Here is a 16041-nt window from a genome sequence, read left to right as displayed (position 1 = left end):
CATACCAAATTTCGCGGCGCTACGCGCCGCGGTTTTCCCGCTATCCGCGAAAAACCTCAGGGGAGCGGATATCCGCCCCCCCCCCCCGTCGGTGCGCGGGTTAAGCTTCAGAGTATCACTGACAGGTGGCATCCATGTCTTACGGTTTTCGAAATATCTCGAATTTCGGCTTTGCCCCAACTCCGGCATTGCCCCAACTTCCCCTAGCGTGGACGGATTTTGAAAAGTCATTTCGGTTATTTTATGATAATCGAGATCGAAATTGATTGAAATGGAAAAACTTGTAGGCTAGATGAAAATGACATTTCGAGCAAAATGTAATTTTCATCAATCCCTTTTGTAGGAGAAAGGTCACAGTAGAATATTGCATATCATTTCGCTCATCTTTCTCGGATAATTTAAAAATGAATTCATCGGAAATATGACGCCAGAAAATGTTCGCAAAAGCACATTAATGAGCTGGGTTTGCTGATTGTCGGACCCTTTCCCTTATCGCATTCCTGCCTCGCTCCATGACCGCGCGGCCGGCCGAGACGGGGCTGTTTTGATGAGCGGGCGAGCGCGGCGGGCCGGTGCGCGGGAGGCAGCGCCGCCATACCTCATACCCTGGCTGCGTGTTATTGAACTGAGCCGCAGCGGCGGCGCCAGGAGCGGCGTCAGGCGCGGCCGAGACTCGCCGTCAGACGCGTCCGAGAAGCACCGCTGACCGGAGCGCTGCAGCCGCGCGGCGCTGCTCATTCCGCGGTGAGAAGACGCGTCACTGGGAGGGGGCCGGCCGCGGAACGGCAGCTGGGGCCGCGCCGAGGGTCGTGGAGGAGCTGTGCTCAGTGTCGGACAGACGCCACGTCACTGGACGGCGGCTGTGCGGACCAGAGTGAGTGAATATCGTGTCTTCAAACGGTACCTGCACGACACGTCAGTCACTGCCTGCTGAACCGACAGGTGAGCAAAACTTTTGTCATCACAGATTGTAGATTCGTATACTTTGTCCAGTGCTTTCACGCAGGTGTTTGCATATGGTTTATGTGTATGCGTGTGTGTGTTTTTATCACGCCGGACGTGGCGGAGATGCCACCAGCCGTGACAGACTGGCCGGCGCCGAGGTCATTAAACTCGGCCGCCGCTGGTGGGCCGTTCCGCGGTCAAACGCCGCCCGCTGACCGTGTCGAGCCCGGCCGGCCGCCGGGAGTGGCCGTCAGCCGCGGAGGGCAGGGTGCAGCCCACTGAGGGGCAGGGTGCAGCCCGCGGGGAGGCAGGGCGCAGCCGACAGAGAGGCGGGGTGCAGCTCGAGAGGTCAGCCCAACGTACTGCACAACAGAGAGTTGTTAAGCCCACGGAGAGGCATGGACAACTCAAGAGGTCATCCCGTGGAGGGACCCGGTAAAGCATGATCACACCTATCCGTGCTTCTATCCTCAGGATACTGAAATCCTTCTCCTCCACGTCGCAACCCTCCTCCGGGCTGGACAGGCAACTTTATCTCATGCGGGCTGCTCCCTTGGAGCGGCACCGCTGCTCCTGAGGGAGCGCACCCCGTAGCCGGGTGCAGTGAGTGCCTTGGGGCTGGGTGGCCTGTCCTTGGACGGGCTCAGCCCCGGCGACTCACTAGGGTGCCTGCCCAGACCAATGTCTCCCCCTAATTCCTATCATCCTTCCGGCTCTGCAATGGTCTTGTCGACCGAAAGGGCCTAACCCAACAAAACAAAACAAACAAATAAAGCATGATAGGTCAGCCCACAGCCACATCGCTACAGCACAGCAGCCCAAAAGGTTGTCCCGCGGAGGGTGCATCACAGCACAGCAGCCCGAGAGACCAGCCGAGGGAGGGGCAGGGCAGCTCAAGAGATCATCCCACTGAGCTACAAAGCAGCCCTAGGGGTCAACCTAAGATGGGTAGGGGCACGGAAGCCAGAGAGGCTAGCCGACGGAGGGACAGGCTACAGTCCGAGAGGACAACTCACGGCACGGCCCGGGAAGCCAGCCCATGGGGGGCGCGGCATCAAGGCAACCGGTCTCGGTAGTGGAGAGACGGTGCCAGGCAGGGTCAGCCTCGCACTAGACGTGAATTTAATGAATGAGCTGTCGAGGACCAACAGACGGTCTCCGGCATCCATGGAATTGGACAATAGTGCGAGCGGCGAGATGGGATTTCCAGACTTTTGGGAATCCGTCCTTTTATAGGTACCTCATCATCGTGTGTCAGTCTCCGCATTGTGTGAAAGTGCCGCCCTCCGATATCGATGCCAATGTTGATGTCCGATCCCGTTGCATTGTCGACTGGCGACATCTCTCGCATAAGCATTGCCGAAATCGAACTTATGAAGCGATTCGGTGGATGCGGAAATAATGTTAGTGTCCTCTTTCTTCGGCTCATCTAAAACGGTGCCTACAGATCTGTTGGCTTACACGTCTGAAATGGCGTGGCACGAAATAGCTGTGCGCAGCCGGAGCGCCATCTCAAAGCCGATTCATCACCGACATGACATGGCCCATGGCCACATTCCGGTGTTCGGGTCAGACCCGGGGTTCTCGGGGATCGGCCGCTATCAGTGAACTAACCTTCCATTGGGAAGGAGTGTGGAAGCCAGGGAGGCTAGCTGACTGAGGGACAGGCTACAGTCCGAGGTCGATGTGTGAACTTGTTACCGGCTAAACCGTCTCCGATTTTAGTGTCGAATTCAGCTGACCCAGTGTGTCCAACGACCACCATTAAGTTCCTATGTGGTGTATGCGTAATTACAGGTATTTTTGTGTGCTACCGACCATGGACCAGCAGCACAACAGCCTCAATACAGCTTGTGTAGGTGAAAAGCTACGAAACGATCTCATTCCGTCTGTGCATAATGGCGGAAAGATTCGCTGACATCGGTCATCGAGGCCCCATTGTAGGGAGCCACTTTATCTCTTGGCATCGCTGTATCTACACCTGTGACGTCGGCATGATGACTCCCCCCTCCCCCCTCCCCAGCCCTTGAAGCCTCATGTAGCCTCGCGTTAATGCGGCAGCCCGTTTGCGACCGGTCGCCGCGCGTTGAGTTGGGAGACTGCGACGGGGCACAAGCAGCTAACCTGTGGCCGCGGTCAGCTGATGGAGACTGCAGCGCAGCAGCGGTGGCGCCCGGCTCCGTGATGTGGGATAACTTGTGTTTCGAATGACAGCATCTAGATACAATACTATGTATACTTAACTGGATTATGCACATGCAGCGCTAGGGAAGCAAATAAGAAGTTTGATTGGGCTCAGCCACTCATGTCATTCCAGCTATTCCGGTTATCGGCCTTAACCAAACATAAACACGCAATAAATATTGACATGATGAGTGATATGCTCAGCATGCTCTTCGTATTGGATTGGATGTAGCTTCCGCCGGTGGTGTTCTCTGTGCTCAATACTACGTTCGTCATGGTTGCAGCCGCGGCTGGATGTCCAACTATCGGGGCGGGGGCCGGCGGGCCGGCTCCCAGGCGGCTACCTCCGAGGATGCGCGCACACCCATCGCCTGGCAGCACCGGGACATGAACTACCACCAGCACCAGAGCTACAGCGACCGGCACCGGTCCGGTGAGTACAGACGACTCAGCTTGTCCTTGCCGGTTAGACCTCCCAGTTTCAACAGCTCTCGCGATTTTCGAGTACCGCATACCGTCCGGGATTTTGGTCACGGTTAATCCTTCGATTTTCACTTAAACCATGTAACAGCCAACAGGAGTTTCTTATCCACGACAAGCTCAGCTTAGAGAGTTTTAACCCTGTGGAACTGTCACTCAGAGCCAATAATGAATGAGATATGTAGCCTAAACTGTTAATCGTCATCGGCTGCCGTTACTTTTATATCGAGACTCAGCTTCAACCGCATGATTCACACATTAGTTCATTCATTCTACCATTGACCCGGGCCAACTGACCTGCGGCATCCTGCGCCATCGGCAGAGTCTGCGAGCCGCCGCGGCCCGGGCTCTGTCTCTGACCAGACGTCACACACGGAGCGGCCACCGCGCCAGGCGGCGCCGGTGGCCTACCGGGGCCGGCCGCCGCCCCAGGAGACGGACGCCTCCACCTCGGCCTCCTCCGAGTGCTCCAGCGACACAAAGGTCACCATTCACGACCGACACCGGTGAGTCGGGACGGCAGGCGTGGAAGATGACGGGTTACAGCATTAGTTGACATGCTGTTGACCAATGTTACGCGCGGTGATAACATTAAAATGTAACTGGCACTTTTCAAAACGCACCCACTCTTATTTAAAGCCGGTGTTTAATTTAATATGTTGGAGGCTTTGCAATTCATTCCAACAAGTGAAAAGTCAGTCTCAAGGTGGCCGTGTCTGCGCCAAAGGCAAAGCTGGTCGCGCGACGCTGGCGCCATTCGGCCGGTGTGGGAAGTTTGTTTTTGTCCCGTACGCACGTGAGACGGTTCGCTGTTAATCGTCGCCGGTCCCTACCATGCCCGCCTCGGACCTCCCCTCGGGGTCCGCCTGGGGCGGATCTGACGGACGTGAGGGTCGGCGTGGGCCTAAATGGACACAAACAGGTGGGGAGGCGCCGCTGTTAGGTGCGATTAGGGTCGGTCGCCGGCCTAAAAATTTTCCGTCCTTTCCCTTCTATACTCCGCGACATCGCCTTTCAACGCGATTCCCTGAGGCAATTGGCGGCTGCAACTTGCGACCAACGGTACTTGAGAGCGGTATTTAGTAGCGGTATTTATGTGACTGCTGCTGACGACGTGTTCGTATTGTCTGACAGGGGCCCGGCCGTGCAGCTGGTGCCGCTGGCCGGCGGTGGTGGCCCGCCCACCATCCGTTCGGCGCAGTCTGTGCCGCTACTGCTGGGGCCGCCGGGCGCTGGCATCACCTGGGACGGGGAGCCCTGTCCGGTGCACCACCACGGCCCGCCGCCGCCGCCGATGGCCGTCGGTCCCATGTCGCTGCCGCCGCCGCCGCGCGCCGCCAGCCTGTACGAGCTGCGCGTGGGCACGCCGCACTCGGCGTACGCTCCCGACGCGCCGCTCACCACTATGACGGTCGACCGGAAGGGCCGGCCGGCGCCGCCCGGCTCGGCGCTCGGCAGACCCATGATGCCTCCCGGCCTCATGCCTCCCATGATGAGACCGCGGCCGATCGTGCGAGCAGAGAACGGCGCGGCGCGCGAGCTGCCCGTCCGCGACACGCGCAAGGCGTCCCTGGTGCCGCCGTCCGAGCCGCCGCCGCAGCGAAAAGAACCGGTGAAGTGTGGTGGATTCAAGAAGGTGATGCTCATTTCCCTTTCCGTAATCGTCCTGGGCGTGATTCTAGCGGTAGCGCTCATATTTATCACCAAGTGAGTGGACTGGGAGGGCGGTGGTCCGCGGCGAACCGTAAAGAGCGCCCCGAGCAGTTGTTTCCTGAGCCAGGTCGCTGCCGACGACGGCCCGAGGGTGAGATGTCCAAAGAAATATAAACTATGGGACCAGTGGTCGGGTCAGTCGGTTGCCGGAATGCAGATGTTGCGGTGAGCCGTGGTGTCAGCGGGATCTGTGTTGTGCGTGTGTTTTCCGGGGATTAGCCGTGTCGCGATATCCGGCGGTACGGTCAGACCAGCTGCAGTGCCCGAGCCTCCGGCAGGCAGCTAGACGCCCCACCACGTGTGTGCATCGCTCGCGACTTCGTTTGTTGACAGTGAAATTGTCATCCGTCGATGAACACGCAGCCGTTCAATGTAAAAATCAACTGATGTGACTCAAATACACAGGAAATGGCATTCACTAACTGGCATTCATCGGCAATCATCGAATTGGCGTTGCCGTTTGTTACGGTTGTTTCGTTTCTGTTTTTTCTTTGTCCGAGATATTCTTTGATTCGAATTACGTCGACGGGATGAGGAGCTTTGCATTAGAAAAGGCACCGATAAGTGAAATTAAAAACAGCAATATGTCATACGATAATCGACCGATGGGTTCGAAGAAAGAGCTCAGTGTATCTTTCCGGGGAAATGACTACAAAATGTTTGTATTGGCCCCAGTCATCAGCCTCAGCGACGTATCCCAAACACTTCCCTCGCTTCCATCCTACCGTGTCCCGTGTGAACCTCAGCCTCTGGGGCGCCACTGGTGACACTGTTTAGCGGAGTACCAGCGGTGCAGGTCGTGTCGAACGCCCACCTGTGTGCCGGCCGGGAGCTCGTGCAGCCGCCGGCACAGGCCGCACGTGAGCGGCCGCAGCGGGTGTGCGTTGACCACCCGGTGGTCAGCCTGCCATCGGAACAGCTCCCGGTAGGCGGTGTCGTTTCTGTCCAGGTAGAGTAGAAGCTCGGCCAGCTCCCGAGGCTCGTACTGTAGCGCGTCGATGTAACTGCCCTCTGGGGCCAGTGAGGAGTACTGTGCTCCACCGAAAACCACCGGCACCGTTCCTGCAGACGAAATACAAGGACCGACACCCATCAGTCAGTCTTGTTTTAGCCACCCGACTGGCTTAAATGGGTACATAACTATGTATATTATTGCATATAGACGTTCTAAGATCACTCCGCAAACATAGTTATATCGTAGCTTTGTTCTAAAGCTCACCTAGAGCGAGGGTTCGAAAGAACTTTTCCGTAACATAGTCTGGACAGAGGGTGTTCTCGAACGCCAGGTAAAACTTGTAGTCGGTGATGGCCTTTTCACAGGGGAAGTTGGTGTGATTGCGCTGCTGCTGAACCGACTCGGAGCGGCCGCACTTGAGCGTCCCGCAGCTGCCGTATATGTCCACCTGGGGACATGCCGGCGACACGGGAGGTCAGCGGGTGCTGTGGTTTGCTCGCATGTGTTTGCCCTAAGCTGATGCCCCGTTGGCGACACGGGATATTGAGTAAGGCGAGTTATACTCTTTTATAGTTTGCTCGTATCTATGATACGTCCTCCGTCACCTGAATAGCGAATATGCGCTGTAGTGACACAGGTGGAGACGAACGATAGCCAGAAGATATAGTCCGCCCGTAAACGTTCACCTCAAGAAGCGCCGTTCACCTGATTATGTTGGCGACAATTGAATGAGAGCGACTCTCGCGGTCCATCCGTTTACGGAGGGCTGGTGCTTAGGTATATGTACTAGCGAGAGCGACCTCCATCATATCCATTCTTTGAACCTGCTTTGATGTGGGAAGCATCATATAGGTAGAAAAGTCCGTAAAAATATACATTAAAAAAGTAAAAATAGGTAAATCGCTCTTTATAAAGCTGAATATAATCTGTTCTAGAGAAACCCGTTCTCTATAAACGGTTATATGCTTCGACACTGCTTCGGTTATAAGAATATCCCATAATTATTTCGAATTTGAAACGGCGTTTAAACGTACCGAATTGGCCATGCTCGTCTATCAATCCTACGGCCGGTATTCAAGGTTGCCTACTTCTCACACAAGCCGGCTATTTAGGGCCACTCACCTGAATATGCCGGCGCAGCTGGGCGACATAGCGTTCCCGTTTGCCGGGCGTGCGACAGTTGCTGACCATCCAGGTCATCAGTCGGCGTTTGGTGGTCGGCGGAGGGTAGCGGGCGAGCGCGGGCCGCCGGGGCAGCACGGCACTGACGGCCCGGGGCAGCCGGCCGGGCGGCAGGACGAGGCCGTACGGCACGGCCACGTCGCTGTCCCAGCGGTACGTCATGGTCCAGTTGAACAGGCCGTTCAGCCGGGCCAGGCGGCGCCGGCGCACCAGCGGGTAACCGGGCGACTCGAGACAGAACAGCACCCACAGCTGGCCGGCCGGCCGCCGCCGCGGCAGATCCTCCAGCTGGATGTCCAGCAGGTGGAACAGCACGGCGTCCGCGGAGTCCAGCTGCTCCCGGTCGTGGGTCAGAGTGCAGCCCGACACCGGACAGCCGCCCGACACCGTGTCATAAAACAGCAGCTCCCACGGATCGGGACTGCCGTAAAATGTCGTCCAAAGCAATATCGTCTTATTTCTTGGTGATGAACTTTCACTTATAAAGGTGTTTTCACTATGGTCACTGAGATGCCTGTGCTGCATTTGGGATAAAATAAAATGTCTCGTATCAAAAGTTGGTCGGCACATGTACAATATCGACGGTACTAAAAGAACAACTAGAAAGATGAAATATGTCATTCCTCTTCTTGGTTGGACGGCATGTTGCACCAGGGCCATGCTGACTGGTGTCGATTCTGCCGAACGAAAGCGATAATCAGATTGTCATTAAGAGACTAAGTCCTTAAAAAGAAATGCCTACCAATCATCATTGAAAGAATATCAGTCTCGTTGAGATATATTTATCAATCGCCTTTCACCCGTTTAAATACCTGATGAATGGCGAAACGTCTTACATCTTTAGTTTATTCAAGAAGAGCACCATCCCGCCATTACATTAAAAAATATCCGTTCTGTGTCCTTTATGGCAAGTAATCGTAATTACAAGATAACAAGACTGGAAAAGTTAAGAACGTAGCAAAAACGGCTTTCTAATATAACGGGATTATCTGCATTTATGAAAACCTGAAACGCACCTTTCCGGATAGGCTGTCACTTGTTGAATCTCGCTCCACGCAAGGCAGCCAAGAGCCGTCTCTTTTTGGCTCCACCAGGTATGAAGAATCTGCACGTGGTGCGGTTCACGGCCCTAGGGCACACGTCGCCGGTCCCCAGGGCAGCCGCCCGTCGTCTGGGTCTCGAATAACGCCGACGGTGCTGACGCGACGACGCCGACGGTACCGACGGCAGGTGGCGACGCTCGGGGTGCCGACACCTGACACCTCCGTCGCATTGGGCCTTCTCGGAGTGCTTTCATCTTGCTGACACACGCCAACACCTGTGTGGGAAATGTAGAACGGCCGACACTGCATAAAATGACAGGTGGGGAGGGACGGAGGAGGGGAGGGCGACATGCGGTGTTGTGTTCCGTGAAAAGTGAAATTGTACAAATAATGCTGATCGATAAAACCGTACATAAGTGTGATTGCGGAGGACGGTCGGTTGGGTCCATGTGGGAGACGGTCAGTGGGGTCAGTGGGGGACGGTCAGTGGGAGACGGTCAGTGGGAGACGGTCAGTGGGAGACGGTCAGTGGGAGACGGTCAGTGGGAGACGGTCAGTAGGGTCAGTGGCAGACGGTCAGTGGGAGACGGTCAGTGGGATGCGGTCAGCGGGGCCAGTGGGAGACGGTCAGTGGGAGACGGTCAGTGGGAGACGGTCAGTGGGAGACGGTCAGTGGGAGACGGTCAGTGGGAGACGGTCAGTGGGAGACGGTGAGGGGGAGACGGTCAGGGGGAGACGGTCAGTGGGGTCGGTTGGAGACTGTATGGGAGACAGTCAGTGGGGTCAGTGGGGTCAGTCGGTGGGCCTGTTGAGGTTAGTGAGTTGTGCAGACAGTCAGCATAGATACATTTCAGTCCCACGCACAAGGGGGAAAAGCTAAAAAAATTGAGCGCTCAAAATATTGAGCGTGTGACGTCAGAGGCTCCCATAGGCGTAATGCTGAGGGCTCAAAAAATTGAGCCGTTTCAGGAACACTTTTTGCAAAAGCAACTCGCAACACCTAGGGAGAAATGGCAACACCCTAGGAGAATCACTAATGATGCAAAACAGATTAGGCTTTCATATTTTTCACTGCTCAAGCTTCAATGATTGGGGGAACACCAATTTATAGGTCGAAATCTTACGGCATACCAGGATGACTTAAAAACTGGCCAATATTTATGTCGAAATTAAAGTTATTTTTTGTCCATTCACGTTTTTTACTAGGGTTCTGTTGGAAAGAGCATTTTTCATACTACCCAAAATGATTGCGACTCAATTTCACATTACCCATATCGGAGAATATTTTTCATTTGGCGGCGCCGTTTGTTTATTTCGTCGCGACGTCTCCGGTCGCGTGGTTGTCGTCGTCCTTGTGTTGAAGGTAAGTTTTTATCGTTTTAGTTATACTTAGATGTTAAAAGGTACTTTCAAAAGTTTGAATATGCTGTGGTTTTAAATTTGGAAACACGTAAACGTCAATCAATTCACGTTTTCCTCGATTTACGTGCAGATAAGTAACTGTCGACGAAAGTGGCGCCATCCGATATGATGTTTTGAAGGAAGGAGACACACCATATTTACGTGAATTTTTTTGTTTTTTAGTGGTCTAAGTGCTTCAAAGAGGCTGTGGATGTTTTCTTCACACATTTTTTCATTAGGTATGATGAGGTAAAAGGTAGTTTCAGTCTTAACTTTCATATAATTGACATTAAAACATATGATAGTCCACTGCTATCAGTGATTGAGTACCTTGATATTTGGCATTTCTTATTAATTTGAATGTATTCTGTATCCATATGTCCTGATAGTAAGTGACAATACTCTGCCAATATGTTTCCACAGTTTTCACATTCATTTTCCAGTCCTTTACATAACATCACAATTTATAATCAACAAAACTCAACTCCTTCGTTACTTCACAACACTGACAGCATGACAGACTGACGGTCAACTATTGCGTGTGTGAATGCTGAAACAGGATAGCCACTTTGCTGACTGGCTCATATGAAATAAGATAAAAATGATCCTTTATATCATTTCCATCTGGAGGATCAGAGTCAACGGAAAAGGAAGGCCACTTTCAAGCCTCAAGGTCTAGGCCGCCAGACGCCAGTCGGCAGTCACCACCAAATTTATAATAGATTAATTCATCATTATACTTTGAGACCCTTAGGTCACTGAATCGGCATCACATTTTCAGTTTCAATATAGTAAAGGTTTTTATTTGTATGATGTGAAATATTTTCCTGAATCAGAATTTAATTATCCCTAGGTACCTGGTAGAGGTTTCGGATTTGATGCTCATTGTTGGTGTGCAGTCAGGATTTTTTTGACACGTCCAGGTAGGGAATCCTGAGCAATTTTATAGTAAAGTGGTCTCCTTATAATCACCACACATTTTATCAAAAGCATTTGCAGAATTCATTCAATGAAGAATTTTATCAATGTTGCACCCATTTCTTAGACGACCTAGGCTGCATCTTTTTTTAGTTCCTGTTGTATGGCATATTTTCCATTTTGTTCCACTGCATAAAGAAAAAAAAATCGTTTGAGATCACCAAACAGCTTTTCTTTTTCTGGCAGGTCTGCACAACCAAGCGGTCGCTGGCGAGGACGTCGGCCGTCCCTGTGGGTAAGGTCATCTGCTCAGCCTTTGTGGAGATCAGCAAGACGTCACCAAGATGAAGACTTCGCTGGAGCAGAAGCTGCTGACCCGTGTCCGATCGGGCAGGTCATGCTCGACGGCACGAGCCACAACTTGAACGACTCGGTGACATCAACAACATGGTGGAGCAGGTGAATGAGTTTGGCAACGTGTTGTGCGACTGCAAGAAGGGTTGTCTGCGTGTTCTGGCCGGCGGAGCGGCGACGCTGCGCAGTCTGTGCTGGCGGTGAGCAGCTGGCCGTGGTGACCGCGCGCGCCCACATGCGCCGACAACCTGTGCGGCTTCGACGGCCCCGGGACAGCCCGATGCCGCCCACTATGCGACGCCGACCGCGCACTGTCTGCACGGCCACATGGAGGTGTGCCCGCGCCTTTTGCCCGCACGCCGCTACCTCGCAGCTGGTCTGCAACCACGCCGTCGCCGCCTGTAGCCCGATAACAAAACGGCTGTCTGATAATGCCGCGTGTTCTTTGTGATGTGATAGGGTTGCTACTGCTGGTCTGAGACTCGATGTTTCCATTCGTCCTTTACATGTTAAGGATTTGATAATGATTAGCTTAGTCCGAGCTTAGGTCGTTTATATCATTTGTTATATGGCATATTTTGGATCAAAGCAGTACGACACTGCCTCCTGCTTTTGTGATGTATGCTGGCAAGACGCAGGTTCCGGTCGCAGGTCACCCGGTTCCAATGTGGTCGGGGTGGCATGCGATAATGTGATGTTGTTTTGCTCGTCTCTGTGTTCCACGCTTGATGATGTTTGTGAATCTAACCCACATTGTATAGTATTTTTGTTTGTTTGCGGCCGATGGCCTTGTAAGTTGTAACTGTGGCAATACAGTTTTTCTTGCTATAATTCTCCAATATTCAAGCGTGGGTGGATATCTTTCTGTATTCACGTATTCCCTTCTCCCAGTACAGTCAGAGAATATCAATACAGTATTCATATCAAGCCCTGTATAATTATTTGAGGTGTGCCGAATCCGAAAGGCGACCGGAAAAACTACTAGCGGAAAATGTGACATGATGCCATGGGTTTGTGAAAAGTTTGGGTACCACGTAGCATTCAACTTCCTGCATTTCTGTTTCAACTCAGTTTAACGTATTTCAACGAACATAACATCAAGAATGGCAGCCAGTACCGGCTTCACCTGTCACGGAGAACGCTCAAAAAATTGAGTGTAGATGCTGGCCGGCACTCAATTTTTTTAGCGCCAGCTGACTGTCGTCTGTCGTGGCGCTCAATTTATTGAGTATCGCGGTCCCGAACGACAAGTGGCGCTCAAAAAGTTGAGCGTCTTTAGGGCTTTTTCTTTCCAAAAACACCGATATAAATTATCACGGCGAGTGTTCGAGAAGAAGCCTTGTTGCTCCCTCTTGCCATTGATACCTTATTTTGATACGATAGTTGCCGTAGTGTGACGCTAAAGGCATTGTAAAATACCATCGTTTCGCCTATTCCTTCATAATGGGGCCCGCTCAATTTTTTGAGCGCTCAATTTTTTTAGCTTTTCCCCCTTGTGCGTGGGACTGATTTGATGTGGTTCGTTGTCGTGCGTTTTTTCCTTTTTAAGCGGTGAATCGATAAGACGTTCAAGAGAGTGAAACGGTGACCGGTGACGGTCGATGTCTGTTTGTCTAACTTTCGCTTGTGGTTTTGTCTACCTTTCATTTATAAATGTATTACCTTTCGATAGGCTTAGACTGCAGTGCCCTCAGAACTGATTACTACCCTCGTTAGCAGCATTTCCACAAGCAGCATTTCTTTCCCATCTTATCCCACTGGAAGTAGGGTCACTTCGGCAAACTGGCATCCAACCAACCATAGAGGAATGTGAAATCGATTGGGACTTGCCCACCTATTTCCCACAATGTTTATTCACAGTGCTTTTCTTATGGAGCTGCAAACGGTGTCAGTGTGAGTTTGTTTGTAATTTCGCATGCGATTATTGTGGCTCACGTTGGCGGGAAAGCAGCTGGCAGCGCAACATTACGTTCGATAGCAAAGCTTTTACTGCTTACAGACTTCGATATTTGACGTCATGTAAAACGTTTTAAAGCGTTTTAGAAGAGTCATAGGCTTTTTATCGTGAAAAGACTCCGTTTTGTTAATATTCTGTTTTTAAAATACATAATTTATCAGAAAAGTGCTCTAAAGTGCCTTCTTTGATTGCTGCTTTGCTTTCAGCTTTCAGCTGGTTGCCATGGACACTAGAGAGGAGAGTATCCACTTTGATCAAACTGAACAGGATCACGCGTTATTCCATTCGAAGTCGAATGGATCGCATATTTTTTTGGGATTCTTTCGAATTTGAGGTATTGTTAATGGTATTTTGATGTTACTTATGGCGGTTTTGCACGCATTTTGTTTTAATGGGTCTCAGAAGTTGAAGATTTATCCAAATTCCTTGGTCAGTGACTTCAATTTGGATTTGCCTTGTTTTAGAAGCATTGGCCGCACGTATGCATTGTGCATTATGCAGCTGAGTTTATCCCTAAGGTTGAGATCAGGGCTGCGGAGTCGGAGTCGGAGTCGGAGTCGGAGTCGGTCGGAGTCGACAGTTGTGACCGGAGTCGGAGTCGGAGTCGATTTTAGAAACCCGAGCCGGAGTCGGAGTCACCGAAAATCTGTCGACTCCGCAGCCCTGCTAGGTCTGCGGAGTCGGAGTCAGGAGTTGGAGTCGGTCGGAGTCGACAATTCTGCCCGGAGTCGGAGTCGGAGTCGGAGCTGGTTTTTGAAAGCCGGAGTCGGAGTCGCCGAAAATCCATCGACTCCGCAGCCCTGGTTGAGATGTTGGCTCAGATAGTGGATTTGGATAAAACAGATGGTTTATAAATTAAAAATTGCTTAGATTTTATCATTCTTGTAAGATGTAAAATTTTGATCCTGCGAAGGCCGAAGTGGGCCAGGTCAGGTTAGCCTCTTATACGGCCTTGAGATTAGCATGCTGATGTTCACCTAATTACGGAGGATTGAAGGCTATAAGATTTATCAGCATGTACATTTGACATCACTGGTGCAAGGCCACAAAGAACCAGCCACCAGGTGAAGTCGGGTGAAGTCATTAGCACTTTGCTGTGCTGATAATGCCACCTGATCTACGCAATTCTTTTCAGGCTGAGTTTTATGGGTGGATTGTGGAATCTAAACACAGGGTGTCAGAGGGCATATTAAGGCACATGACTGCATAGAAATTCTCCCCCTCCCTCTGCCTTCCACAGGCCAATTGTCACGTGATATGTGCAAGCGAATTTCAAGAGCATTGATCAAATCACCCCACACACCTTGTTTTTAGATTCCACTGTTTTATGTCACCTTGTGAACACTGGCAACTGCTAGAGCTGAAATAGTATATATGAAATAACATTGGACATAAAAATTGTATTTATTCTATGAACCTGCAGCTCAATCTAACAAAAATTCAAAATGCACTGTTTCTTGAAGTTCTTTCCTCAGAAATTGTTCATATATCATTCACACAGGCTAGATCGTGAACACTCAAACTGGATGATACAGGTATTCTAATGACTACTATGGCCTACACGGGACTTATCATATAACAATTAGCAGTTGACTGGAAACTGGAAAGAAGGGCTGGGTGAATTGAGCCCTTTGATTCTGCCATCTCAAATTAAAATTTAAGCAGTGAAAAGTTATGCATTTTAACAATGAAATAGACAACAAATTGTTTATATACTTGGTAATCTGCCATTGCCATGGTACTCTGCTCACCATTTTTATCAGCATGTCACCAAATTGCTGGCACATCTATTCTTTTTTATTGGGGGACATTCATGTGTTGTCAGTGGTGTGTGCGTGCATGTGTGTGGTTGACAAACAGAGTATGAGAAATGCAAGCAACTAACTTCCATGTGTGAGAAAATTAATATTTTTATCCAAAATAGCTTAACATGATTGTTGCTATTTGGTGACTCCCTTCATTTTTATTTTTCAGCATTTGTTGTAAAACAACATACTTCTGTCACCATCAGGAGTATCACCCGGAGTTTTAGCGGCAGCTCATGCAGCACCCGTGATACTGGGTTTGTTTTAGGAAGCAAACGTCAGTGTCATGGCGGACAGAGAGGAGTGCACTATGGATGACCCGGCCCCGGTCGAGTCATCTCCAAGCGCCACGTCCCCACAAGGAGCAGGAGTCGCAGGTGCGGCGGAACCCACCGAGGAGGTCTGGAGCGCGGAGGACGTCGGCGCCGAATACGGCTCCGAGGCACTGCCCGACTCCGGCACAGACCTCTTCCAGTCTGAACCGACCGACGCACCCACGAGGTCGGCGACCGCTCTGCCCATATCCAAGATAAAGAAAATCATGAAGTTTGATCCGGATGTCACTATGGCAAATCAAGAGGCTGTCTTCTTGGTTTCAAAAGCCACGGTACGTATAACGTAGTTTATAACATGCCGTTACGTACTATTCCATAATTTAGCGTCACATTCCTGTTATCTGGCTTTTTCAACAAAAAAGGAAAGATTTGCAAAAAAAAGTGCGATATTCCGTCACAACGTTGTGGAGGCACCGCCCCCACGGCCCCAGAGTTGGGGGGGGGGAGGGGGGCAAGCTGTCACCGCTCTGCCCCCCTCCGCCGGTTCCCGCGCCTATGGTCGAGAGTGTTAGAAAAATGACTTAAAAGGTATGGAGCAATTTTATTTACAAATTTGCTTTGTCTATTTCAGGAAATGTTCATCGAGGCTCTTGTCAAGCATGCTGGTACCTGTTTGTCACATGGGAAAAGAAAAACTGTGCAGAAGCGTGATATCGAATCTGCCGCTGACTCTGTGAACAATTTTGCGTTTCTTGATGGTGTTCTGGAGGCGATGTGATATGTGTCTGAACTGTTTGCTTGTTTTATAATAAAGAAATGTGCTCTTGTT

At 51.2% G+C, this 16041-nt stretch overlaps 2 protein-coding genes and 1 long non-coding RNA gene across 5 annotated transcripts; 2 read left to right on the top strand and 1 right to left on the bottom strand.

Moving 5' to 3' along the window:
* Window positions 1–535: 535 nt before the first annotated feature.
* On the top strand, window positions 536–5740 carry LOC122379827 (wiskott-Aldrich syndrome protein family member 2-like). Its single transcript, XM_043362360.1, has 4 exons — window positions 536–942; window positions 3414–3562; window positions 3932–4115; window positions 4744–5740. The coding sequence occupies exons 2-4, from the start codon at window positions 3424–3426 to the stop codon at window positions 5318–5320; spliced, it is 900 nt and encodes a 299-aa protein (XP_043218295.1). The 5' UTR covers window positions 536–942; window positions 3414–3423; the 3' UTR covers window positions 5321–5740.
* Window positions 5741–5952: 212 nt separating this feature from the next.
* Window positions 5953–8781, bottom strand: LOC122379826 (alpha-(1,3)-fucosyltransferase C-like). The gene is made up of 4 exons (XM_043362359.1): window positions 8476–8781; window positions 7400–8136; window positions 6542–6725; window positions 5953–6384 (listed from the first exon to the last, which is right to left on the bottom strand). Exons 2-4 carry the CDS (start codon window positions 8117–8119, stop codon window positions 6065–6067), a joined length of 1224 nt encoding a protein of 407 aa, XP_043218294.1. The 5' UTR covers window positions 8120–8136; window positions 8476–8781; the 3' UTR covers window positions 5953–6064.
* Window positions 8782–13403: 4622 nt separating this feature from the next.
* Window positions 13404–16041, top strand: LOC122379825. 3 transcript variants are annotated; one of them, XR_006256232.1, is made up of 3 exons: window positions 13404–13466; window positions 15107–15544; window positions 15844–16041. It is a non-coding gene; the product is annotated as an uncharacterized LOC122379825 (long non-coding RNA). The 3 variants fall into 3 exon arrangements; XR_006256233.1 differs by having other exon boundaries at window positions 13463–13561; XR_006256234.1 differs by lacking the exon at window positions 13404–13466 and adding an exon at window positions 13761–13802.

This window comes from Amphibalanus amphitrite, unplaced genomic scaffold, assembly GCF_019059575.1.
Source record: "Amphibalanus amphitrite isolate SeventyFive unplaced genomic scaffold, NRLGWU_Aamphi_draft 000084F_arrow, whole genome shotgun sequence".
In the NCBI taxonomy this organism is placed as follows: Eukaryota; Metazoa; Arthropoda; class Thecostraca; order Balanomorpha; family Balanidae; genus Amphibalanus; species Amphibalanus amphitrite.
This window is presented reverse-complemented; position numbering and strand designations above follow the sequence as displayed.

Coding starts and splice junctions, on each gene's coding strand:
- LOC122379827 (XM_043362360.1), top strand. CDS start 3,424: ATGTCCAACTATCGGGGCGGGGGCCGGCGGGCCGGCTCCCAGGCGGCT. Junction 3,563..3,931: donor CAGCGACCGGCACCGGTCCG/GTGAGTACAGAC, acceptor CGCCATCGGCAG/AGTCTGCGAGCCGCCGCGGC. Junction 4,116..4,743: donor ACCATTCACGACCGACACCG/GTGAGTCGGGAC, acceptor ATTGTCTGACAG/GGGCCCGGCCGTGCAGCTGG.
- LOC122379826 (XM_043362359.1), bottom strand. CDS start 8,119: ATGGCCCTGGTGCAACATGCCGTCCAACCAAGAAGAGGAATGACATAT. Junction 6,726..7,399: donor AGCTGCGCCGGCATATTCAG/GTGAGTGGCCCT, acceptor GCATGTCCCCAG/GTGGACATATACGGCAGCTG. Junction 6,385..6,541: donor CTTTCGAACCCTCGCTCTAG/GTGAGCTTTAGA, acceptor TTTCGTCTGCAG/GAACGGTGCCGGTGGTTTTC.